The sequence below is a fragment of the Haliotis rufescens genome, unplaced genomic scaffold (assembly GCF_023055435.1).
Source record: "Haliotis rufescens isolate VD_foot unplaced genomic scaffold, xgHalRufe1.0.p SCAF_19, whole genome shotgun sequence".
NCBI lineage: Eukaryota > Metazoa > Mollusca > Gastropoda > Lepetellida > Haliotidae > Haliotis > Haliotis rufescens.
The window spans coordinates 16,290,110-16,317,708 of NW_025963879.1; the positions used below are offsets into that span (position 1 = coordinate 16,290,110).

Genomic DNA, 27,599 nt, shown 5'->3' on the forward strand with positions numbered 1-27,599 from the left:
GTATTACCACTGATATTGATTTAATTGCCCACAAACAGTCGAAGATGAGACTCATGTTCTCTTCTTCTGTCCTTTATATGAATAAATTAGATTAGAATTTTTTAATCAGTGTGTGAAGAAATAGGCGAACTTTATATTTTATACACAATGCAAAAGTTAATGTATATTATTCATCCATGACCTAACCCTTTACGCTTCCAAAGTCGTCAAAACTTGTATATGTTTAAGTATCTAAGTATATATGTATCTCTGTAATATATTGTATCTCGTAAATCGCGGGTCGATTGGTCGTGAGTAGTTTTATTGTGTGTACTATAACATGTGTTACGCATGTATCCTACGAGTGAGAGACAAATAAGATCTTCTGTCTGTCAATAAGGATGCGGGAATAAAACGTTAAACAATGTTACTTATTGCGCGTAAGTACACCAATTAATTTCAAGTAATAGTTCCCGTCTAGTTCGTGTATGTATGTATTTACGAGATTAAACAAATTTCGATTAATAAAATTATATAACCAATTATACCATGCGTAAACGATTGTCATTGACCCGATGGACTGCAGGTTGAGGGTCATTGGTTTCAGATAAATCAATCATATTGGCATGGTCAGGACTCGATAATAACAGATTTTTATAGACTAAAATCTAGTCTCTGAAATGAACATATCGTACAGAAAAAATAGTTGTTAAATTTTCTTAATAAAAAGGAGCCCAGAGACCCTCTTCATTTTCAGATACTGCAGAAATCTAGACTTGCCAAATATTATTGACTTGCATGGGCTGTATTTCATATATTTGTATCAGGGTCTGTAAGACAGACTAAGATTTATTAGTTTGTTCTTCTGTGACATATTTGGAATATCACCGAAATATATTTGCATCATTTTAATTCACTTAATTTGTAAAGAAATTGTACCTCTTCGCTGTACAAATGAAGAAAATTACAAACAGAATAAACACCCTTTCGACAGACGGGTTTCAACAGATTTTTTGGAAAATAAGGTTCGTATCAGAAAGACCCAGATGGATTCCTTGAAATAGGTCACAATACGAGCTTCTAGTGTGCGGTCACTCAGGTAATACCCTTACGATCTCAAAAATATATTTGGTGGTTTTGATATATTTTAGTGTTGCGGTCGAATGCCAGGAGCTTTCCAAATATCTATAACACATGGTATGGTTTTCAAAACGGGTCTTATGACCAGCACCAAATGGACTATTGTCGGAATTAACGTTGCCCGGTTTGGACGTGCAGAGGATATTCTATATTTAGTTGTGATTTTATTTACGTAGAGCAGATTAAACGTTCTTTACGAAATTATACAGCATTTATAATTGCAGGTCCTCCCTTACCACCAGGGACGCGAAAAAGGGCTTCAACAGAAATTCCCCAACTGGGGAATCGAACTCGGTGGGCGAACGACTTATTACCACAAAGCTACAAATCGCCCCTTTCAACTGACAAGACACCTCCGGTTGTCTCCCCTCTCCCTTAGACACACTGGGCAAGGCAAAAGTTCTCATGGATAAACAACTTCTTTATCGCAAACGAGGCGACGTTTCGGTGTAGACTGTAACAAGATTCAGTCACATAACTTGTTTGACAAAGGTTTTACATGTGAGATACCATGCTGCAGTTTAACATGGATACCATACTCATACACAGTATACTGAGTCCGAGACGACCAGGTCTCGTTTTATCTCTTTAGTGCCGAGAGTCAGCCATGGAAACAACAAGTACCATCTTTTGGTATGACGCTGTCGGGGTTCAAACACCCGACCCCCCGCTCTCCGTACCATCTATCCACTGGACCACGAGAACCGTTAAAGAGATAAGTTAAAATATATACATGTATGTACGTGTACACAGTGAACCAAAATTGTTGATAAAATACAAACATATAAATTTATGAGATCTATGAATGTGAGGAATAGAAATACGACCACATTGTAATATTCAGTTTAACACATTCAGTGTGAACACATTAAAGATGAGACTATTTCAGGTATACCGCGGCCTTTTTCAGTTATACCACGACCGGTGTCAGCGTGTCAACGGAAAAGACAAAAGTCACCCGCCTCGAAGACATTTACGAGTCTGACGAACGCAACGAACAGGATCTTTAACGTTGCGCTGATAGACAAATAATATAATATAATATGGAAAAATGTATAATTCGAACCAGCGATCAGCGGATCCTGACTAGGCTAAGGGATGCAACTCTGCAGGGTGAATAGCAGTGCCTTAAACAACACCTATCCTCGGCAATCCAGTGCATTGCATATTCAGTTTGTTATCGTGATTGAAATAGGACGGATAATTATGTATATCAGGCTTGGTAATCGAGGATGAACTACACCGAAACTGAAATTGCACCCAGTGGCTTGTTTTGTATATTTCGTTCAGCTGACAACTGTAACTATTTTTCTGCAATATTGTTAAGTGGTCTCTGATATTTTCCTTAGCGTGTTTGCAAGTTAAACTTTATTGTTCTAGTTATTTCAAACTATTACACCGATGTCCGAATATAGGCTTGTGAAATGCCAGTTAGGATACTTCACAATTTCGGGTTGATCGGAGGAGGTCTTTCGATAAACCTGCTCTTTAAACTAGTTGTTGTCTAGTAGCATATAGGTCACGTGACAATACGGGGAATCCCCAAGTCCCGAACTGATGAAACGAAAGCTCACGCACGCGCATAGCCGACCAAAAGGGATGAATGATTGCAAAGTTTAGCTATGACGTCATTGTACACGTAATCAGATCAATTATAATTAGTTTAGAACTAATTACAACAATGAAACCAACAATAACTTTTACTGACGGCTTTGGTCAAGCACCGATTCACTGAGCCTACTGCACGTTCAATCAAGTAAGTAGGCGTGGTTATACTAGTGAAATGAAGCGGGGCGGGGCATGTGTATCGACTGACGTCGCCATGCTGGTAATTTCAAATTTTAAAGGCGTATTGTCAAAATTCAAATTAAAAAAATAAGTCAATCACTGTTTTGTCGTAACCATTTGTAAAGTTCATTTAATGATAATAATAATACAATATGTGTAATATGTGCCTAAGTGCAGCCTGAATATCGGCGACACTGATTGTAAATGATATATCGTCGAGGTTGCTGTGACCTGACCTCGAGGGATATCAGTAATCCTTGCTTCAAAACTTCTTCTTTTTCCAATTCTAGTATTCATGTTCTCTTGAACAGGGCCACTATTCAAGATGTCAGACAACGTGTTGAAATATTTTGGTCTGCAGCCAATTACCGATGAAGGTAAACAAGTTTAAATGTATTTTATATATGTTCGCCGTAGACCTGTCTAATTTAAACCAACAATTTTTTGGCACTTTTATGACTGTTCCCAAACTAACTAAGCAGTGAATGTCTGTGTACGCAGTAATCTTATCGTTTTACACTTGTATTTATTCACCCCATTTATATAAATATGTCGTTCTTGAATCTTTCATCAGCATCACACGCGTCTAGTTTCTCCATCACTCAGGAACACAGATACGTGCCTTATAAGTGAAAACTATATATGGATTGTTTTCAGCTGGAATGGCTTTTCCTGCAAATTAATTAATCGTGCACCGACGGCCTAGATCGTGGCTCATAATCTCAATCGCTGGATTGCTGGATCCAGATTCCATTATCAACAATATTGCTAGATGCGACGTTAAACAACAAACAAACAAATCTATTTTCTAACTCGGGTACTCGGGTCGGGTGGGTCCTGAGTTGGACCCGGGTAACCACAGGACTACCCGGACCCATGGTTTAATGACAAAAATTATCTAAAACTCTATGGGTTACACTATAAGTCACTAAGGTACCCATTTCTTTCTGACTATGCACCCATTCCATCTGACTTTTATATGTCTGAATAAAGATAAAATTTCATGCACTAAACTTCAGTGTCTACATGACCAGATTGATTTACACGTATATCTAAACACATTTTGCCAGGGCTACGGTCAAACTTTTCCAAATCGGACAGTTTGTACCTATCTCTAGATATCTACAGTGGGTACACGGGTCGGGTAATAGGGAAGTGGGTACCCGGGTAGTAAATTTGGACTCGTCCCAGCCCAACTATTTTCCGATGTGAGAGTTGCCTTTTTAAATCGGGGACATTACTCGAATATTTACAGACTATCGTCATGTAGCTGGAATAGTGTGGCGTAAAACAACAAACAAATAAACAATAGCGGGATGTGAAGGAATTAACGAGCTAAACGTTTGGCCACATGGTGTAAAAGTTCATTCAAAAGGTAAAATGCCGTACCCACATCTATTGACATGTGACTCGTGGTTTGCAGGAATCCAAGCGGTCATCTATGGACCCACTGTGCCAACCACAGCAACAGAAAGACTACAACAGTGGCTAGCTCTTCTTCCACCGACTATACGAAAACTGATTGATGACGCTGGGAAACAAAAGCGCCCTTTTCTACCGCCGGACGCCACCCCTGAAATGATGACAGCTCCAAACGATAAAATCTCATCAATGAACCAGATGGAAGTATTGTATGTGAGTAAATAATCAATAAACAATATATCCGAGGTATTCTTAGCATAAGTTGAGAACACTTTATTGACACAACCGCACGTGAAGTATAACATGTTAACACATACTTTGAATTATGTGTTTCAAACCTGTACATTAACGTTATCTGATAATATTGCCGGTGTTTCAAACTTGGCTTCTTGAGGAACACTGGGCGATCTTTCAGTATCCGCTGATCGTGGGTTCGAATCCAAGATTCGCCACGACTGTGATCCTCAGGCAGCAAGTGCGGATCCAGGATTTTTAAAAGGAAGGGGTCCAAAATATCATCAACGTTATCTGAGAACATTCCCGGTGTTTCAGACTTGGCTGCTTGAGGAACACTCATCTTCCCGAGGCAAGAGAGTTAACTGACTTTAAAAGTCCAGTTTCCACCCTTGCCGAACTAGGCTGGTATTATGGAGTTACATTTTGGCTGGGCTAACGAGTCTATGCAGGATTTGCAAAGCATGTGCACCGCCAACTCGTTGTCAGCAGATATTTTCCAAATCTTTTCATGTTTATAATCAAGGTGCTCACGTGATTTGATGCATTTCGCGATGTAAGATCCGTTTTATCACAATATAGATCTTGATTATCGATCAGATCGTCCGGACTGGGCGCCACCATTTTGTGTGAAGCAAACACAAGTGACACGTGAAGTGGAATCTGATTGGTCCATAAGAGAGGCTTAGAAGGGACATGACTGGTAATAGCCACTGGTGGCGCTACGATCGAGCCCAGTAACTCCAGCATAGTTCGGCAAGGGTGGAAACTGGACTTTTAAAGTCAGTTACCTCTCTTGCCTCGGGAAGATGGGAAAATTGGGAGATCGTTCAGTATCCGCTGGTCGTGGGTTCGAATCCAAGATTCGCCACGACTGTGATCCTTAGTCAGCAAGTGCGGATCCAGGTTTTTTAAAGGAAGGGGTCCAAAATATCAAAATATTCTCTCAGATAAATTTACTGCCTACAAAATACTACATTTGGTTTTCAAAAAAAGGGGGGAGGGGAGAGAGAGAGGAGTTCGGTCCCCCTCGACACACCCCACAAATCTCACCATTCCTCTGGATCCGCCTATGGTCAGCAGAATATACGCATGTTCTTGGGTTTCATCATTATTGTAGACGTCCACGACCCTCCTCACAATGGGTCCCCTCCTTTATGATATTGCTGGAATATTGCTAAAAGCGGCGTAAAAACCATACTCACTCACTCTTTCACTTAACTGGCACGTCCTGATATAGCGAGTGGGTGAGTTGGGTTTGTTTCAGGTATATCACAGCGTGTCAGCTTCATGTATGAGACAAGTCTCAAGTGATGTAGGTCTTACACTTGTTCTACTTTGGTGAAATCCACGAACACGGGTATAGCGCTGACAAACCATGAAACCTAATCCGACCAAACCGGGATTTGAGCCAACGAGCCACGCCGAAGGGACGCAACTCTGTACAGTTGATTGCGACCACTTAGACGACTGTGCCACCCGTGTTCCTCCGCCATGATATAACTGAAATAACGTTCACAGCAGTGTTAATCTACAACTTTCACGCGTGATTTCACCGTATATCCACAGAGGTGCATCGACCTGGCCATAAAAGCGAGAGATTTCAAGATGGCCGCCTGTATTGCCTTTACCGTGGACCGGGCGTCCTATTGGTCTGGGACGTCCAAACCTCTGCTGCAAGTTGTGGAATTTATAAAAGAAAAATGTCCAGAAGTGTCCATCGCTCCCCAGATCCAAGTGAGGAAAGCCCGTTTGTTGAAGGACGAGGGGGATCTCCATGGTGCTATCCAGGTCCTCAACCAAGTCCTCATTAGACCCAAGGGGAATCCAGGTAGATCGCTGTCTGGTTTCGATTCGATCACTAGTTTTTACAGGCCGCCGTCCTATAGCTGAACGGCTGCTTAGTGGGCATTAAACAGCCTGAATATACACATCCTGTCAGTACATATAGCCAAGAATTCCTTCTCTACTTTGCAATTTTAATTCTCGACACACAAATGAGGCTAATCGTTCTTGTACTGTCACATATCTGAGCCCAACTCCTGTCCATTACGACTGAAGTGTGTGTATGCTTGTAGGGGAATGGAGGTACGCCGACGAGGACCAGTATGTCACCACAAAGGCAGAGGTTATCAAGATTAAGGGCAATATAATGCACAATCTGGGTGAGTTATCTGTATGTTGAACAACTGGTCCATCAGGTTAAATGATAGACTGACATTTAGTCCCAGAAAAACGTTTTGTTTTTTACAAAAATATATCTAAAAAATATAAAAAATAAAAATCCAAATGGAGCCTGGAACAGTCGGCTGAGGCAATCTAGACTTGCCAAATCATTCCAGACTTGAGTTGGGCTGCTTTTTTATTATTTTTTTCTTTAGGGTCTGTGAGACAGACTAGTACTAGTAAAATGACGTCACGGAAATTGAATGTTTTGAAAGAAGTCAAAATGTAATAAACTTGGAATTGGACGTTCAAAACGGAGATCTGGATGAAGACGAAGTAGCCTTCTTCCCTATACGTGTCAAAGCCAAAGATTTGGGAACCATTTTAGCCAAATGTTACCATCACCCTTTTGATAAACTTATTTGTGCATGGTATGTACACACTTCATGTGTAATGGCTATAGCAGGAAAAGATCCAGAATACCATGCACATATGTGCAGTGTGGGGAGACTGTGTAGGATGTTTCAACCACCAACACGATCCTGAGATGCCTACGTGTATTTTACTCGGCATCATTGTCCGTGCTATTCCCCCTGATCGTGTTTATCGGTGTGTCAGCACTATACCCATGCTCGTGTGTTTCACCAAATTGGTAAACGTCCAAGACCTGCATTCCTCCCAAATCAAGCTGACACGCCGGGATATAACTGGCATACTGTTCAAAGTGGCGTTAAACCCAACTCTTTAAGTTTCTTTGCAGGTATGATGAAAGAAGCCGTGGAGCCTCTGTTACAATCAATCCAGTTGTTTGCCTCCCTGGGAGAACCGGACGACAAGGGTATAGCATCGTGTCTGGGGCTGCTGACAAGATGTATTGGGAAGTTGTCACTCAACGACTACGAACAAGTCCGGCAAAGATTTCCCAAAGACTTTGAGTCCCATCATCCCTGCCACCAGTCCTACTTGACCGGCATTGAAGCTGTCCGCTACATACAAAATATTCACGAGAGTCTGTACCGCTCAAAACATCAGGTACTGAACTGAACTTTTATTTACACCCAGGCCGCAATCAGTGGCATCAGAGGTACAAAATTATGTCTACAACATAAAACACATTAATCTACTTTTCAAAAATTCACGATTAGGAACATCAAGAAAATTGTCCAAATTTGTAAAATCCTCATGCCATTGTTTAAACGGAACTCTCCATCTTATTCAACTGCACATATATTGCTACCCTAGTGAATCTGTAAACATGCATGCATGCTCGGGAAAGATGTCTTTTGTATCAATATATATCTTTATAAAAGAGGTGTTTGGAATCACATGCTTCTAAAAACCCAATATGACAAATAAGAAGGTATGAACAATGCATGCCTTTGAGTTGGAGACCTGACCCTTATGACTAAGCTCACATGACATCTGGTGGTCTTATAATTTCATAATGCCAATGCCATGTATTTTGTGGCATTTACACCTGTTACACATTAACACAGTTTGTTGAAATGTTGTCTGGCAATGAAATGAAAAAAACCTTTGTGGTTTGATTTTACAATTGTTATTGTTATTGTTATTGTCATTGTCTTTGGCATTATTATTCTCATTCACATTGTTATTGTAACTGTAATTATATACGTTCCTCGTGTTATTTCAGCTGGATGCGGATGTATCATTGTTGAAGTATGCTATATTGAGACCATCTGTCCAAGAGGAATACAAGTTGTTTCAGACAGTCCTGAAGGAGATGAAGTCCTGCTTGAGTGCCCACAAGACCATTTCAGCACTGAGGAGTTTGGAACAGTTCCATGAGTTTGTTCGCGCTCTATTCATGATAAGCCTTACGTTGTCACTCACTCCGATTCAGCAGGACCGAGACCTTGCCGAGTACCTGCAGCAACTGAGCATGGAGTTATTCCTGCATCTGTGTAGCCATCAAGTCGCCGGCCAGGCTGCCCAGCTGGACCATACATCAAGGACAGTGAAGATTATGAACTTGTCTTTAACAATCCTTGATCTACCTGAGCTTGAAGGGAAGGTAGCAGAGAAAGAGAGCATGGATAGGCAACAGAATGGGGAGAAATCTAAAAGAGAAGATGGCTCTCAGAAAGGAAAAGATGGATTTAAGGGAGGAGTGTCATCTCAGAAAGGAGGGATTTCTCAGGAAGGAGGGAGGTCTCAGGGAAGAATGGGGTCTCAAGGAGGAGGGGCGTCTCTGAAACTGGGAGAAGATAAGGCCCCGGAACTAGATGGGGATAGGTCGCTCACAAAGCGAGGAATGAACTCTCTAGAAAGACAACATGGGGGGCAGACATCTCAGAAGCATTCCATCAAAGGAGTCTCCAAAATGACAAAACCAGAAACTTCAGACCGCAAACCAAATGAAGCAGAAACTATTCCCCCTTGTTTGGGAAGAGCAGAAACAGAGCCTTCAATAGGATCATCATTCAATACCCACAACCCAGAGGATACGGATATCCTAAGAGCAACAGATGAATCTGTTCAGAAAACCAGGCGAAGGAAGGAAACTCCCCTAAAAGCATGGACCTACAGCTTCCAACAGGAAAGAACATCCCTCGGCAATGAAGAGAAGACTCAAGGCTGTTACACCTATCCCCAGATGACACCAGGTAGAGTTGGGGATCTCAAGAAGCAGTGGCAGATATATAAACATAAATGTGTAGGTCTTCCTGTGGATCCAGCCTTTTTCTCCTCCCCGGTGCCATGTAAAAGTGCCCAGGACCTGGATGAGGCATCATCCTCACCGACGGGCAAAGATCTCCTCGTGAATCTATCAGAACCGTATGTGAACAAAACCATAGAAAGCAGAGAAAGTACTGAACAAAGAAAACAGGTAACCAAAGAGAATAATTTGGTAGACCAGGATGCAACAACAAAACCAAGCGAAACATCTGAATATGTTCACAGTATGTTCCTCCACCCACATGACATTCCCAATCAGCCGATGAGAAGCGAGGACGATAGGAAGAAAAGGCAGTTGAATGAGAATACTGATGTTCCTGAGTTACAGCCTCTTGTTGACCTTTCAAGGACAACATTGACAGATTCTCTTGTAGAAATGGATCTTGGCAAGAGCATCACAACCGATGACCCTGCAGAGTATCTAAGCAACTGGCGTCCACCACTGCCACAGCCGGAATCTCCCGCGGATAAGCTTCGAAGTAAGTAGTGTCTTTTGTTTTCTAAATATCAAAGTGAAAAATTAAAAATAACCTCAAACGTTTACATTCATGTAAAAGTGGGAATTGCCCTCGTGAGAGGTTATAAAAAACGGACTGGCCTTTTGTCAGCGTAACTAAAATTACATTTACACTGAGAGGTTCATATGATTGGTATGTCATATGATTTTGTACTAATTGATGCAAAATTAACCTTAGTTTCATCTATTAAAATTTGATTGTTAGTAGAATTGTTTCAAAACCTTTGGAAGACTTATTCATTCTGCGAAACAGTTCCTGTCGTTGTTGAATCTCCGTAACAGTAGTTGTTATCCATCCATCACACAAGTTCACATGTTCATGGAGATGATTTGTTCAGGATCATTCCTGTTGACGTACAACCCCGCCACTGGTGACTGGACAGCACAGAGTACTCTGGTATATATTGGGAAGAAGCTAGATCTGGCAGAGGGGAAGAGAGGGCACTGTCGAGATGCCTACCACGTTCAGTTCCTGCACCAAGACGAACCCAGAGGACGGTAGGCCACTCCTGATCTTCCTTGATGCAAGGGACATCTTCCGAGGCAGGAGATTTAGCTGACTTTAAAAGTGGAAACTGGACATTTGTAGTCGGTTAACACCCTTGCCTCGGGAAATTTTGCAAGGGATGGACCATTTAGTATTCTGGGGATGGACTGAAAGGAATATATTTTCAGTCAGCTCTTTGAACAATATCCTCAAATTGGAGGTGCCAAACCTCTTTAGGGGGATTTTGCTGGGTACAAAATATTTGTATTAAACATTTTGGGGAACAGAAATTTTTTAATAAAAACAGGACACCCCCTCCCCCTAAAAATCAAATAGCTGCCCCTACTATGTATGTATAGTTAAACATTCCAACTTCGTAATCTAATACATGTGAAGGGGAATGATACACACCGCGGATAATAAGAGATTATGTGTTTGCTGACAAAATTCAAATTGATTCCCGCGAGAGAATGAGGCCCGACTGTTTATTAATATGCACATTTCAAACAACTTTGCTGTGTTTCAGATATGTGGGCAAACGGTACAGGTCTTCGCGGCATCACTGCAGGATTCCCGCGAGAGAATGAGGCTCGACTGTTTATCAATATGCACATTTCAAACAACTTTGCTGTGTTTCAGATATGTGGGCAAACGGTACAGGTCTTCGCGGCATCACTGCAGGATTCCCGCGAGAGAATGAGGCTCGACTGTTTATCAATATGCACATTTCAAACAACTTTGCTGTGTTTCAGATATGTGGGCAAACGGTACAGGTCTTCGCGGCATCACTGCAGGATTCCCGCGAGAGAATGAGGCTCGACTGTTTATCAATATGCACATTTCAAACAACTTTGCTGTGTTTCAGATATGTGGGCAAACGGTACAGGTCTTCGCGGCATCACTGCAGGATTCCCGCGAGAGAATGAGGCTCGACTGTTTATCAATATGCACATTTCAAACAACTTTGCTGTGTTTCAGATATGTGGGCAAACGGTACAGGTCTTCGCGGCATCACTGCAGGATTCCCGCGAGAGAATGAGGCTCGACTGTTTATCAATATGCACATTTCAAACAACTTTGCTGTGTTTCAGATATGTGGGCAAACGGTACAGGTCTTCGCGGCATCACTCTGTAACACGCTACATGCAGGATGTGGTATGTCAGATGATGGCTGGCCACTATGTCCTCAAGTTCAACGAAGCCCTGCAGAACTACAAGCGGGACATCCAGGTGCAGTTCCTGCCTGCTGCCCACCTGCAGTTGCTGACCCCGGACGGACGTCTCGAGGACTGCATCAACGTGGAGCCGTACCTCCATGGTGACTTCATCAAGCTCACCAACAACCTGGCCTTCTCTAACAAGAGGGAGCATCGCGGGGAGGAGCTTGCCACGGCCTTGACCCACTTCTCCTTCTGCGAGTCCCAGGGCACACTGATGATCGTGGACATCCAGGGGTGGCTGGGAAGTGAGGACAGTGGCGTCATCTACCTCACCGACCCACAGTTCCACACAAGCGGCATGGAGAAATTTAGTCCTTATGACCATCAGGAGAAAGGCATGGATAAATTCTGGTTAGAGGTCCACCCTGTATGCAATGACATGTGTAAGGCTGTTGGCCTGAGTCGACCTGTCAAGTCTATATCAGAGTGAGTGAGTGAGTGAGTTGGGTTTAAGGCTCCTTTTAACAGTATTATATACTCACCGCCAAAAGAAAAGCGAATGTTGGTTAATATGTGAAGAAATACTCATATTCAAGAGATATAAGATTGGTTTGATGCACAAACGAACATACTTGTATGTTGTGTGAACCGACGCTCATGACCGGATCACATGTGACGTCATAGATCCATGACGAGATGAACCGTTTGTCTAGTGCAGCAATTCGTGATAAGAATATAGACACTCTGTGGTAACACTTGACTGATAGTTAGCTTCGTCATCACATTGGACACATCTCTTCTTAACGTACATACTTCTCTATATGTTTCTATGCTTCGCGTTTCTTTTGGCGATGAGTATATCACGGTGTGTGTGCTTAATGTGCTCGTGCCCCCGTTTACATCAGATGTTCAAGTGGCGGTAATACATGTTCCATACTAATACCTGTACGGACCCTTCAAACACTTTTTGTGTTTAAGTTTATATTTATCAAATGACCGTTGAGTATTTTGTTTAGTTTGAGTAACAGTTAATGACCAGTTCATGTTTACAGTTTCGACAGTTTCGACATTCATGGCTCTGCGACCATTATATATTCAATGGACATAACATTTTAGCATTTCTTTAGTGTCGTTTGGGTTACTCCACTGTAAATCGACAGACATATTATCTCGTGTAACTGACAAAAATCAGGAAAAAAACCATTTGCCTAAAACAGAAAAGAAGAATTTGTCTAACATCTATAACATTGTCACTGCTATTTAAGTATATAGTCACTGAAACTGCAATGTTGTATTACTCTTTATGTCTATATATTTACATTCGAATGTCGAATGGGGGCGGTCGGGTAGCCTAGTGGTTAAAGCGTTCGCTCTTCACGCCGAAGACCCGGGTTCGAATCCCGACATGGGTACAATGTGTGAAGCCCATTTCTGATGTCCACCACCGTGATATTGCTGGAATATTGCGGCGTAAAACCATACTCACTCACTCATTTATGTCGATTCATACTGAACTGGCTTAGTGTGTTTGTTTGAACTGATTTTACAATATGTATGTTTAGCTTGATAGTGGCGATATATATTATTTTCTCAGCTAATAAACTGTGATCTATGTTTTCCTCCAGTTTTGTTGTGCTATTAACCAAAAGGGAGGCAACTCTGACCCCTTGGATCATTTTAGAGATTGAATGAAAACAAGAACGGTTGGGGTAGAACGGCAGCACAGTGTACAAAGGGAAACAACTCTTCTTTAACAACTGGAAGGGAATCACAGAACACAACACTGCAATCGGTTCGCTCCAGCCCTTATCCTTGATGTAAATATGTACAGTCCGTTGCAATGTTTGTTTTCTAAATCTGCAGCAAAGCTGTGACAACCTTAAGAGGAGGGACTTTACGTTACACAGATAACACTTATATGACTACTCGCGTGTTGCAAGAAATATGTTTGTTTGTGTGTTGTTTAACGCCGCACTTAGCAATATTCCAGCTATATGCCGGCAGTGCTAGAAATATGTAGCTTGGGCGATGAAAGTGTCGTGGAGACATTGGTCCTCGATCTCTCAATTATTTCCTCTGCATGCTTTCTCTTGATGCTAGTGCTAGATGGAGAGTCCTCCATCTACCTGAGGTTGTATCACACTGTGTACCTGCCCGTCCACACCCTCAATCTACCTGAGGTTGTATCACACTGTGTACCTGCCCGTCCACACCCTCCATCTACCTGAGGTTGTATCACACTGTGTACCTGCCCGTCCACACCCTCCATCTACCTGACTCTGTATCACATTGTGTACCTGCCCTTCCACACCCTCCATCTACCTGACTCTGTATCACATTGTCTCCCTCCCCTTCCACACCCTCTATCTACCTGAGGTTGTATCACACTGTGTACCTGCGCGTCCACACCCTCCATCTACCTGACTCTGTATCACATTGTCTACCTGTCCTTGCACACCCTCCATCTACCTGACTCTGTATCACATTGTTTCCCTGCCCTTCCACACCCTCCATCTACCTAAGGTCGTATCACATTGTGTACCTGCCCTTCCACACCCTCCATCTACCTGACTCTGTATCACATTGTCTACCTGCCCGTCCACACCCTCCATCTACCTGAGGTTGTATCACATTGTGTACCTGCCCGTCCACACCCTCCATCTACCTGAAGTTGTATCACATTGTCTACCTGCCCGTCCATACCCTCCATCTACCTGAGGTTGTATCACATTGTCTACCTGTCCTTCCACAACCTCCATCTACCTAGACTCTGTATCACATTGTCTACGTGCCCGTCCACACCCTCCATCTACCAGACTCTGTATCACATTGTCTACCTGCCCGTCCACACCCTCCATCTACCTGAGGTTGTATCACATTGTCTACATCCGTCCACACCCTCCATCTACCTGATGTTGTATCACACTGTGTACCTGCCCTTCCACACCCTCCATCTACCTGACTCTGTATCACATTGTCTACGTGCCCGTCCACACCCTCCATCTACCAGACTCTGTATCACATTGTCTACCTGCCCGTCCACACCCTCCATCTACCTGACTCTGTATCACATTGTCTACGTGCCCGTCCACACCCTCCATCTACCAGACTCTGTATCACATTGTCTACCTGCCCGTCCACACCCTCCATCTACCTAGACTCTGTATTACACTGTTCACCTGCCCGTCCACACCCTCCATCTACCTGACTCTGTATCACATTGTCTACCTGCCCTTCCACACCCTCCATCTACCTGACTCTGTATCACATTGTCTACCTGCCCGTCCACACCCTCCATCTACCTGAAGTTGTATCACATTGTCTACCTGCCCGTCCATACCCTCCATCTACCTGAGGTTGTATCACATTGTCTACCTGTCCTTCCACAACCTCCATCTACCTGACTCTGTAACACATTGTCTTCCTGCCCGTCCACACCCTCCATCTACCTGACTCTGTATCACATTGTCTGCCTGTCCTTCCACACCCTCCATCTACATGACTCTGTATCACATTATCTACCTGCCCTTCGACACCCTCCATCTACCTGACTCTGTATCACATTGTCTACCTGCCCTTCCACACCCTCCATCTAACTGACTCGGTATCACATTGTCTACCTGCCCTTCCACACCCTCCATCTACCTTACTCTGTATAACACTTCATAACAATTATAAACCTATTCATTGGGATCTCCTTTAAGTAAGAGAGTTCTTTCTATAGGCATTAAAACCTATTGTGAGGTTTTACTTTCAAAGTAAAACCTATTAAGAGGCTTTACTTTCAAAGTAAAACCTATTATGAGGTTTTATTTTCGTTCTGGAGGTTTTACTTTGAATGTAAAACCTCAAATCCCAGTTTTAACCAAGTAACTGAAAAAATGACTACAAGTAGCAATTCAAAATTTTAATTCAATTAAAATTGAATGTCATGTGTACAGAGAATGAAGACTGGGTAACAAAATGAAAGTCGTCGTCGCTCATCTTTACACTTCAGAGTCTCTGGTGAAAGGACAGCGAGGTTTCAAAACACGTGCTTTTAAACAAGTGCTTATCAATGCTGCACAATTTGCACGTGAAGTAACTGCTAGCCGTTAGGTCACAACTACCTCTATGTAACAGTTGGAATGTTTAAAGTCGTAAATCTTGTAAAGCAAAAGACACCTTTTAAATTTGCGAATTTTCTATTTGAAAAGTTTAAAAGAAGTGGAATATTGCAACACAAACATTTAGAGACCGAAGATTTCACTTTCATTTAAAAGTAAGTATTTTAGTTGTGTTTTGTTGTTGACACATCCAAGTGCTCTTGACCGCCTGGTAAGTCAGCGAATTTCACGTGCAAGTTATGATATCACGTCTTCAAGGAAGCGCTATAATGAAGCGCCTCATTTATAGATGCTCGTTATAACATTTAATCAATTTAGACGGTTTATAAGTATGGAAAAACACTTTCCCTCGGTTTTGGTAGACAGAGCATGCCCTGGGGGTCGCCCCCGTGGTTTTTCCCTCTTCCCAGGGCATGCTCTGTCTACCAAAACCTCGTGAGCGTGTTTTCTCCAATCCGTAACATTTCCTTTATCGTCGTGTGAAAACCGTCGAGAGAGCGATTAGACTTAGGTATAACGTATCTAGTTCAACACACCTGACAATGACGGGCGAAATTTCACTAGTGCGTTAGCTGTCGTCGGAGTGGGACAACGCTACTCCCTCTGCAATACCTGAGCGTCCAAGCCAGCTAGTAACTCCCCTACTGTTTGTCATGGCTGCCGACGAGTCCCGGCCTCGCTTCACGCTATACTATGTACCCCCATCATACTATTCTCAAAAGGTAAGGTACTGACGTCGTCATGGTAACAGAAATACTACTAAGATAAAGTAATTACAGGTAACTATTTGATATTACTTCAATCAGAACTTGCTCTCCTGACGGTTTAATAAATGTGTTAAAACTACGCCAGGTCACTCTCTGGTGTTGTGTGAGCTGTGACTTGCACAGTTGTAGAGAATTGCATTGACACAATTGTAGGTCGTTATAAAGGAAGGAGTAGGTCGTTGAGCAAACATTGTATACACTGGCGAAGACGTTACCGCCGCAACTCATGTACATGGGGGTTATAGAAAGGCAGGTAGACACTGTGGCGCAAGTAACATGCATAGAGGTTAAAGAAAGGGTAGGTAGACAGTTTGATCAATACAACGTCAGGTGGATGGAGGAAGCTAGAAGGGCAGGTAGACAGTCCGATCAATACAACGTCAGGTGGATTGAGGTAGCTGGAAGGGCAGGTAGACAGTTTGATCAATACAACGTCAGGTGGATTGTGGTAGCTGGAAGGGCAGGTAGACAGTTTGATCAATACAACGCCAGGTGGATGGAGGTAGCTGGAAGGGCAGGTAGACAGTTTGATCAATACAACGTCATGTGTATACAGTGTGATACAGAGTCAGGGAGATAGAGGGTGTGGAAGGACAGGTAGACAATGTGATACAGAGTCAGGTAGATGGAGGGTGTGGAAGGGCAGGTAGACAATGTGATAGAAACCTCAGGTAGATGGAGGGTGTGGAAGGTCAGGTTTCCAGTGTGATACAGTCAGGTAGATGGAGGGTGTGGAAGGGGAGGAATACAGTGTGATACAGTCAGGTAGATGGAGGGTGTGGAAGGCCAGGTAGACAATGTGATACAGTCAGGTAGATGGAGGGTGTGGAAGGGCAGGAATACAGTGTGATACAGAGTCAGGTAGATGGAGGGTGTGGAAGGCCAGGTAGACAATGTGATACAGTCAGGTAGATGGAGGGTGTGGAAGGGCAGGAATACAGTGTGATACAGTCAGGTAGATGGAGGGTGTGGAAGGCCAGGTAGACAATGTGATACAGTCAGGTAGATGGAGGGTGTGGAAGGGCAGGATTACAGTATGATACAGTCAGGTAGATGCAGGGTGTGGAAGGCCAGGTAGACAATGTGATACAGTCAGGTAGATGGAGGGTGTGGAAGGGCAGGAATACAGTGTGATACAGTCAGGTAGATGGAGGGTGTGGAAGGCCAGGTAGACAATGTGATACAGTCAGGTAGATGGAGGGTGTGGAAGGGCAGGAATACAGTGTGATACAGTCAGGTAGATGGAGGGTGTGGAAGGCCAGGTAGACAATGTGATACAGTCAGGTAGATGGAGGGTGTGGAAGGGCAGGAATACAGTGTGATACAGTCAGGTAGATGGAGGGTGTGGAAGGCCAGGTAGACAATGTGATACAGTCAGGTAGATGGAGGGTGTGGAAGGGCAGGAATACAGTGTGATACAGTCAGGTAGATGGAGGGTGTGGAAGGCCAGGTAGACAATGTGATACAGTCAGGTAGATGGAGGGTGTGGAAGGGCAGGATTACAGTATGATACAGTCAGGTAGATGCAGGGTGTGGAAGGCCAGGTAGACAATGTGATACAGTCAGGTAGATGGAGGGTGTGGAAGGGCAGGAATACAGTGTGATACAGTCAGGTAGATGGAGGGTGTGGAAGGACAGGTAGACAATGTGATACAGTCAGGTAGATGGAGGGTGTGGAAGGGCAGGAATACAGTGTGATACAGTCAGGTAGATGGAGGGTGTGGAAGGCCAGGTAGACAATGTGATACAGAGTCAGGTAGATGGAGGGTGTGGAAGGGCAGGAATACAGTGTGATACAGAGTCAGGTAGATGGAGGGTGTGGAAGGGCAGGAATACAGTGTGATACAGTCAGATAGATGGAGGGTGTGGAAGGCCAGGTAGACAATGTGATACAACCTCAGGTAGATGAGGGTGTGGAGGGGCAGATGGTCAGTGTGGTCAGTGGGCGAGGGGATGGTGGTGGGGATGAACTAGCAGGTAGATGTGTTGCGGAAGGGCAGGTAAACAGTGCGATACATTCTGTCTGGGCATGTTAATGAAAGGACAGCTAAACCTGGGCAGTAAAACAAATCCCGGTGGACAATATAATCAACGTATAAGCGGTTCTTAAGAAAATGGAATCAGATGATATTCAGAAAGTATTATGTTGGGTCATATATCAACCAGATAAATGGACATTCACGGTGTGAAGACATATTGCCATGTCAACATACGGACAATCAGCACCTGTTTCCATGATTACCGATGACATTCATACTGGTCACTGGTGTACAATATCCCACATGATAATGATAAATATGTGATGTTGAATATGTTGCCAGGCCAACAGTCAATATAAAACATTAACTCCCACAAAAACACTCAATTCGCGGCTCTGTAATATCTGTAATTACTGTAAATTCTGACAAATCATTATTTTTCCACGTTATATACAGTGACTTTCAAGGCCGTATCTTGACTTCCTTAGTATGATCATGTATACAGCATGTGATATTCGGGGAAATAGAATTGCTGCTGATAGTGAGACTCGGAAAGATATTTTTGTCCTCATAATGAATGTTTTGGTGTCGGTGTTTATATAAATGTTTGGTTGTTCGAAAGGGATTTTACAGATGTATGATTTCTCTTTTTCATTTATCACTCCAAGGGCAAACATCAAACATTAGTCATTCGTTCCGTTTCCACATAACACATTTTTCTCAGTGGATGTTCCTGCGTGGAATAGGATCTTTTAGAACCTATTATGCATGAAAAATTGAACTGATTGACACGGGACTGAGAAAACACTTAAAGCATAATGATGACGTCACACTATTGTTGTTGCAGTCGATTCAGTGCCAGGAATTCACTGGTCGTTCCGAACGCGCATGTTAAGTAAAACTGCAGCAACTTCTGGTCTCTAAAAGAGAACATACATTTCAACGATGACAAAGTTTAAGTCGGAGAAATCACCCGAATCTGTTGATTTCGGAACTAATAAAACACATTATATTTATGTGATGGAGAAATCTCTCGAATATGTTGATGCCTGAAGGTAGTGAAACATTATACTTATGTAATGGAGAAATCACTAGAATATGATCATGCCTGAAGGTAGTGAAACATTATACTTATGTAATACAGAAATCACTAGAATATGATCATGCCTGAAGGTAGTGAAACATTATACTTCTGTTATGGAGAAATCCCTCGAATATGTTGATTTCGGAACTAATAAAACACATTATATTTATGTGATGGAGAAATCCCTCGAATATGTCGATGCCGGAGGGTAGTGAAACATTATACTAATGTAATGGAGAAATCCCTCGAATATGTTGATGCCTGAAGGTAGTGAAACATTATACTTATGTAATGGAGAAATCCCTCGAATATGTTGATTTCGGAACTAATAAAACACATTATATTTATGTGATGGAGAAATCCCTCGAATATGTCGATGCCGGAGGGTAGTGAAACATTATACTAATGTAATGGAGAAATCCCTCGAATATGTCGATGCCGGAGGGTAGTGAAACATTATACTAATGTAATGGAGAAATCCCTCGAATATGTTGATGCCTGAAGGTAGTGAAACATTATACTTATGTAATGGAGAAATCTCTCGAATATGTTGATGCCTGAAGGTAGTGAAACATTATACTTATGTAATGGAGAAATCCCTCGAATATGTCGATGCCGGAGGGTAGTGAAACATTATACTAATGTAATGGAGAAATCCCTCGAATATGTTGATGCCTGAAGGTAGTGAAACATTATACTTATGTAATGGAGAAATCTCTCGAATATGTTGATGCCTGAAGGTAGTGAAACATTATACTAATGTAATGGAGAAATCCCTCGAATATGTTGATACCTGAAGGTAGTGAAACATTATACTTATGTAATGGAGAAATCCCTCGAATATGTCGATGCCGGAGGGTAGTGAAACATTATACTAATGTAATGGAGAAATCCCTCGAATATGTTGATACCTGAAGGTAGTGAAACATTATACTTATGTAATGGGGAAATCTCTCGAATATGTTGATGCCTGAAGGTAGTGAAACATTATACTTATGTAATGGAGAAATCCCTCGAATATGTCGATGCCGGAGGGTAGTGAAACATTATACTTATGTAATGGAGAAATCCCTCGAATATGTCGATGCCGGAGGGTAGTGAAACATTATACTAATGTAATGGAGAAATCCCTCGAATATGTTGATGCCTGAAGGTAGTGAAACATTATATTTATGTAATGGAGAAATCATAAGAATATGTGAATTCCTGGAGTGGAATAAACAGATTCGAGGGATTTCTCTATTACATAAATAGCATTTTTTCTGACAACCAAACCTGACAAAATAATATCTCTGATATGTGTTGACATATATTGCCAGGTCCTGATGGCTCTGTATGAGAAAGGAGAGCTGTTTACAGAGAGGTTGGTGAACTTAGGGAAAGGAGAGGGGACAGCCAAGTGGTATATGGAGATCAACCCCGCGGGACAGGTGCCCGTTCTGGGGGACAGGGGCAAGCTGATACCCGAGTCCGAAGACATTATCGAATACATCGACAGGGAGATTCCACATGGTAGGTGTAACCATGGTTACTCATAAGTGGTCACAGAATTAGAGGATATTTGTCTTTTTTCTATTCTTGTCAAATAACAGTTTTATCTCATCGATTGACATGGCAAAGATCTTTTCAGGAGTGGCGCACTCACGAGTGAATATTGTAGGCATTGTCAGGATATGTGTCAGTTTTGATATTATCATGGGTTTTTTTACCAGAAAAGGCAAATGTTCTTTTTATAATGTATTTTCTTAATGATCTTCACGATCTTTCTGTGAAAACCATCATTGAGTCAGGGTGTGAAAAATACAGTGTATCATCTTTATATACATACTAAAGTAGTGAATTAGCATGCTTGTAGCGGTTAGGATATATCCATCAATATTAATAAATAATGCTTCACGTTTCAGTAAAGTACATCAATTGATAAATCAAATTATTCCTTATGGTTTGTTGTAGTCTAACACATAACTGTTTGTCTTTTTTTTTTTTGCGTGAAGAACAAACACGCAAAACACGATCATTTGTCTCAAATGAACATCCCAGAAACGTGCGGCACACATTTATTGAGAGGTGTGAGTGAGTGAGTTTTGGTTAACGCCGCTTTGAACAGTATTCCAGTTATATCACGGCGTGTCAGCTTCATGTAGGAGCAAAGCCCGACGTGATGCAGCTCTTAGACTTTCACCACTTTGATCAAACCCACGACCACGGGTATGGTGCTGACAAACCTAGAAATATAATCAGGGCGAACCGGGATTCGACCCACGATCATAGGTTTCTGGCATGCCCAAGGGACGCAACTCAGAAAAAAATCAGTTATGTAAAGTATTCTAAGCTTGAACCGTAATCTTCTTATAAATGCCACTTCAATATCCTCAAACAATTATATTACCGCCTCTTAATAGTACACATCAATGCCGAATGTATGTGAAAACATCGACGGAGAACAAGAAAGACATATTTTTGAAACTGTTTTATATCATGGTGATGTTTTCTTCTTCAGAACCCATCCTAGTGCCATCGCCAGACACAGATCTTGGAAAGAATGTGGAAAAATTCCGAAAATTGATAAAGCAGACCCCCGTGGAGATCCTTACTCACGGACTGTGGTACAATCCTGAGATGTCCCCGGGGGGCATGGCATCCCCCAGAGATAAGGCAGGTGAGGTAACTCATTCCGTCGTCAAGGATACTTTATTAACCAACATATACAAACAAACCGTGTCTACAGCGTACGACAACTTTAGTGCATCGGGATCATTATATGTGAATAATCTACGGGCCTCGAGAAGTTAATTTTCGAAAAAAGTGCCGGGAGCCTCGAGAAGATAATTTTCGAGTAAAAGTGCCGGGCTTGTTTGATGGAGGCTGGAAATGAAACAAACAAGATATAGCGGAGACCATAAAATAGATATTATATGGTCTCTGGATATAGTTCTTCAGTGTTGGTATACATTGTATTTCATACCGGTATCATAGTTATATTTTGGAACCTAAGTTTGCAGTGTTTTCAGCCTGGTAATCTTTGTAATTTTGGGGTCAAATCCAGTTTTCAAGTATATTCTTTCTTTTGCAGTTTACAATAACGGTCACCTAAAACATCTATAATTATGAACTCTTAACCTTAAACTACTATATTTATAAACTGTTATGTGGTAAAACTACTATAATTATGAATTGTCCATGGCATTTCCTCTAAAGGCTAAAAAAACCCGTGTAATATCTTATGCTATTTACATATGTGCATTTCACCAAATTCCTAAAGGTTATTTACTGGTTGAAGCATTATGACGTCATACCGTTGCATTCTTCTGCACGTTGTATAATGTGCTCGTGTCATCACTGCTAAATGTTGTAAATAAATCATGCTATAAAGAGGTGAAATGGGAAGTGGGTTTGTAATCCACTCAAAGATAATGTATGTGGCTTTAAACTATTTTATAAAGGGGATGTATGACACATGGTTGTGAAATAGGGCTTCACGTCGAGTTCAAGGTTATTTTACTTTTATTGCGCCGTGCATGCACGTGTTGCTGTAGCTGCTTGTACTAGTCCGGACACATGCCAGTTGTATTATGTAATGTCAGCCCACTGAAATACCATGAGCAGTTTTAACATGGCTACCCCACTCAGACACAGTATACTGACTCCCAATCTCACTAAAATCAGATCTTAGGTCTCGCTTCCCCTAAACAAAGATCTGAGGACATCCCATTACGGGTCACGTCAGACTGACCTTGCGCGAACTTTGACCGACCGATAGAAGGACTTAAGTCGACATTAGCCAATCAGAAGGCAGCTTTCTCGTGCTTTACGGCACTAATTTCAAATTGGCGACTACGCTTCGAAACATATATTGACAAATTCTCGATTACAAATTTGAAACCTGAACAAAAGAACATTCTGGGATGGATAATAGATGGTCTACATTGTATGGATTCAGTCGTTAAACCCGTAACTATCGTTCGGAATATCTCGTGTTAAAGTTTTCGAGGTTGCATTATCAGAATTCACACTCCAAATGTCATTTCATGATCTGGTAAGCGACGCTCTGGTTGGTCAGATGAAAGGTCGTTCTGACGTGACCCCTAATGGGATGTCCTCAGATCTTTGTTTAGCGGTAGCGAGAACTAAGATCTGATTTTAATGAGATTGACTGACTCCGAGTCGGCAGAGCGCCAGGCAGGGAAACAACAATTACCATCTTCAAACGTATTTTGGTATGACGCAGCCGGGGATTCGAACCACCGATCTTCCGCTCCTCCGGGCAGACGCTCTATCTACTAGACCATGGAGGCAGTCCCATGACTGTGAAAAGTAGGTAATGATGCAGACAGGAGACATAACGTCATTACATTTTCGATGTCATGAGCGCTTAGTCTTCCCAGGATCATTGTGGTCGAATCCCAGATCATCTTCCACAATGTTAACATAATGTTAGGTCGTGGGTTCATCAAATCTGGTAAACGGTCTGCGGCACATTGGTCTTTCATTCCACAAGAGTGGGTGAGTATGGTTTTACGCCGCTTTTTAGCAATATTACAGCAACATCACTGCGGAGGACACCAGAAATGGGCTTCACACATTGTACCCATGTCGGGAATCGAACCATGGTCTTCGGCGTGACGAGTGAACGCTTTGACCACTAGGCTACCCGACCGCACCTCATTCCACAAGAAGCTGACGTGCTGTTGTATTCACAATCCGTTACAATTTGCTGGGATTTTATCCAAAATAGATGTTGTCCCAGAAAGTGCTTGAAAAAAATATGCTTCTGCCTGTTGAAAACAAATATATTGTCTGCCACGAAAAATTATGGAAGCCTTTTAGGGCCATTTGTTTTTTATATATTTTTCTATACTACTTTGAAATTTCAACTTCTATATCTTGAAATTTCAACTTAGTATCTTGAAATTTCAACTTAGTATCTTGAAATTTCAAGAGAGTATCGAAAAAAAAATGGCCCTAAAAGGCTTCCGTAAAAATACATTGGAGCAAGATGTTTTTTGCAAACAAGTATTCAGGCTCAAAAGAAAATGTCAAGTGTATGTTAAAACATAAATCATATTGCAAATGTTATCATGGAATTAGAAAATAACCCATAAGATATGGGAATAACGGAGTCCCGAGAGAATCAGTTTTGTAGCATTTCTTCAGCATTCACAAGGGGCAGGGAGGTTTACGAGTACGTTCTTCTGTGTGGGACGCGTTGTCTTTTTTTCTGTGAAAATGAACAAATATTTGAGTTTCCACATCACAAGTGGAAACATCTACTCAATCTATTTTGGGGGCGGCCATGAACATTTGATGACGTCATCTTCGGCAGCTTCGCAAACAATGAAAACAGAGGAACAATTAGGGCTAACTACCCAATCAGCATAATTCACAACTTATAAAGCTCAGTGAGAATAACTAATAATAATTTAACCTATGTTTTGTGCCTCTATTGAGAATCTGTCCCGAGTGATTTCATTCGGAAATGAAAAGTTAAAATCGGAAAGTTAAAATCCTTCGGGACAGATCATCGGTAGTCCCCGTAGCTTATTCTCCAAATTGTACATTTTAATGTCCAGGATGGGACGAGTATTTCATACAACAAGAGGCTAAACTGACTCGAATGGCGGAAGAACAGGGCCATTTAAAAGAAGCCTACCTAAAAAAAGCAGCTGACGTCAAGGCCAGGTCAGAGCTCGTGAGAGACACCTCACGAATCCAGGCCGCCATTGAAACCATACATCCGGTGTTAGACGAAGTTGAAGAACAGCTGACCAGGGCGAAGCAGGGTGAGACGGTGGAGAGTATTTGCCAATCTTACTTTGACAATGTATGTGTGCACAACAATTTGATTAGACCCGTGAAGGTTCGGGGTAGAATAGGTCTTCAGCCACCCATGCATGCCGTAAAAGACGAATGCTTGCCGTAAGAGGGGACTAACGGGATCGGGTGGTCAGGCTCGCATGGATCGATGCTCATGATGTCAATCACTGAACGTCTGGTCCAGACTCGATTATTTACCGACCGCCGTCATATAGCTGGATTATTGCTGAGTGCGGCGTTAAACAACAAACAAACAAGCAAACAAAACAATTTGATTAATTTATCTTCTCGTAAGAAACGTATAACTCCAGTTTCATAGCGGTGTATGAATCTACATCGGAACGTCGCTATATGCAAAAAAACAGAAGTTGTTGTCAATAAAGTTATACGTTTTCTTACTTACCTACCAACTTCTAGAATGCCAATCAAACAGTTAATTGTTCTTCTGGTCGTAGTGAGATTGCAAAGGACGGTTGTCTTTCTTTTACGATTCATTTCGAACGCCGATAAAAAAAATCAGATGTGATTTAAGTGTGCTAATGCAGGTTTAAGTTATACAACGTGGATATATAAAATATTTGATACAATTATTTTCATTGAATTAGTATGCATGAGTATGCTTTTTGGAAAGCGGTGTGTGTGTGTGTGTGGGGGGGGGGGGGGGGGGGGGGGGGTCAGTCGCTGAATGTGTCGGAATTCGTTTTGCAGAGTAGCGTCCCTTAGGCGTGCCAGAATCCTATGATTGCAGATTCACCCTGATTATGATTTCTTGGTTTGTCTGCCCCCATATAACTGGACCACTGTTCAATGGGGCGTTAACGCGTTAACCGCAACTCACCCAACATTGATTTGACAAAGCAGGTACAGCACCTATACAGGCATTTCCAAAATGGCATTAATGACAACATAAAGAAAAAAGGCTGGGAATGGTTCCCAGTCCCCCTTTAAAAATATACTGTATTCTGACACTAAGCACCTGCGCAGGTGCGGAAGGTGAAACCTGGCTGTTAGGGCGTGGCTTCACGGCAGCTGACATCAACCTGGCGGTTCTGCTGAAGAGACTGACGAAGCTGGGTCTCTTCTCCATCTATTGCTCCCAAAACAAGCGGCAGTCGCTGTGGCACTACTGGGAGAGGGTACAGAAGAGGCTGCCCTTCCTTAAGATCACAGAACTCGAGAACAACTATTCCAAGAGCTTGCAGAAATGACGAACAGTAATACACAACAGGGTCCTCGGTCAAGTATGTGTTGGAAAGATACATCCTCAAGGATGTTAATCAATGGCCGAACATATTTAGACATTGGGAATGTACATTTTGTTTTTGTTGTTGTTGATTCGACTCGAGGAACACTTATTTTGGTACAGTTGACAAGACGTTGATCAACATAACTGTAAATTACAACACGACTCCCGTGAAACCAGTTGGTTGGGGCCGTACGCTACAGTGAAATAATGAAGGGAACTGTATGTATATCTGTTGTTGTAACGTTACGTTAACGATATATTAATATTTCAAACAGTATAATATCATATGACAGTAACATTTCGCTATTATATCGGGTTGGCAAAGAAATTACATATCAAAACTGATACAAAGCATATTAAGTGATAAATACAACCATATACAATGTATGTATGTCTAGTATATTTTACTTCCTGAAAGGGATTATTCAATTCGGTTTTGTAGCAGACTTATCATTCTTATTTAATCTACTAATAATAAATATTTTTGTTGGAACTCTTAAGTCATTCCCCTTCATGAAAGAATGAGAACGATGTAAAATTATGACCTTGTTATCGTGCTCTATAAGTGAGTCTGTATTTTATCAGTTGAAGCACCGTAGACTACAATAAAGTTGCCAGTAATTTATGTTGTGTTTTATCTTGAAGCAGAAATACAGCCGGGAAATATTTCATGGCGCCGGATAACATTACGTGATGAGTTTTAACACATATGACGTGCTCGAGAATCAAAAACACCCTGCAGTGGTAATGTTTAATACACTTGTAGCTTGTTGATTGGTGAGGTGAAATGGTGTGCTTGCGTGCATGTGTGTGTGTATGTGTGGTGTGTGTGTGTGTGTGTGTGTGTGTGTTGTGTTGTGTTGTGTTGTGTTGTGTTGTGTGTGTGTGTGTGTGTGTGTGTGTGTGTGTGTGTGTGTGTGTGTGTGTGTGTGTGTGTGTGTGTGTGTGTGTGTTGTGTTGTGTTGTGCTGTGTATGTGTGAGCTTGTGTGTGGGAGGTAGGTTGTGTGTT

The 27,599-nt window shown here is 42.1% G+C and overlaps 2 protein-coding genes across 4 annotated transcripts; both read left to right on the plus strand.

The window, feature by feature from the left end:
* The first annotated feature begins 2,665 nt into the window (after positions 1-2,665).
* LOC124137596 lies at positions 2,666-12,924 on the plus strand. Of its 2 annotated transcripts, none has more exons than XM_046503965.2 (9): positions 2,666-2,875; positions 3,219-3,284; positions 4,331-4,542; positions 6,133-6,394; positions 6,642-6,728; positions 7,490-7,761; positions 8,384-9,908; positions 10,285-10,444; positions 11,525-12,924. In XM_046503965.2, the coding sequence occupies exons 2-9, from the start codon at positions 3,233-3,235 to the stop codon at positions 12,081-12,083; spliced, it is 3,129 nt and encodes a 1,042-aa protein (XP_046359921.2). In that variant the 5' UTR covers positions 2,666-2,875; positions 3,219-3,232; the 3' UTR covers positions 12,084-12,924. The 2 variants fall into 2 exon arrangements, with proteins under 2 accessions (XP_046359921.2, XP_046359923.2); XM_046503967.2 differs by having other exon boundaries at positions 10,960-11,667.
* A 3,231-nt stretch (positions 12,925-16,155) lies between these two features.
* On the plus strand, positions 16,156-27,214 carry LOC124137595 (ganglioside-induced differentiation-associated protein 1-like 1). Of its 2 annotated transcripts, XM_046503964.2 has the most exons (5): positions 16,160-16,421; positions 20,849-21,041; positions 22,030-22,188; positions 25,100-25,309; positions 26,328-27,214. In XM_046503964.2, exons 1-5 carry the CDS (start codon positions 16,353-16,355, stop codon positions 26,549-26,551), a joined length of 855 nt encoding a protein of 284 aa, XP_046359920.2. In that variant the 5' UTR covers positions 16,160-16,352; the 3' UTR covers positions 26,552-27,214. The 2 variants fall into 2 exon arrangements, with proteins under 2 accessions (XP_048254890.1, XP_046359920.2); XM_048398933.1 differs by lacking the exon at positions 25,100-25,309 and having other exon boundaries at positions 16,156-16,421.
* Positions 27,215-27,599: the final 385 nt, after the last annotated feature.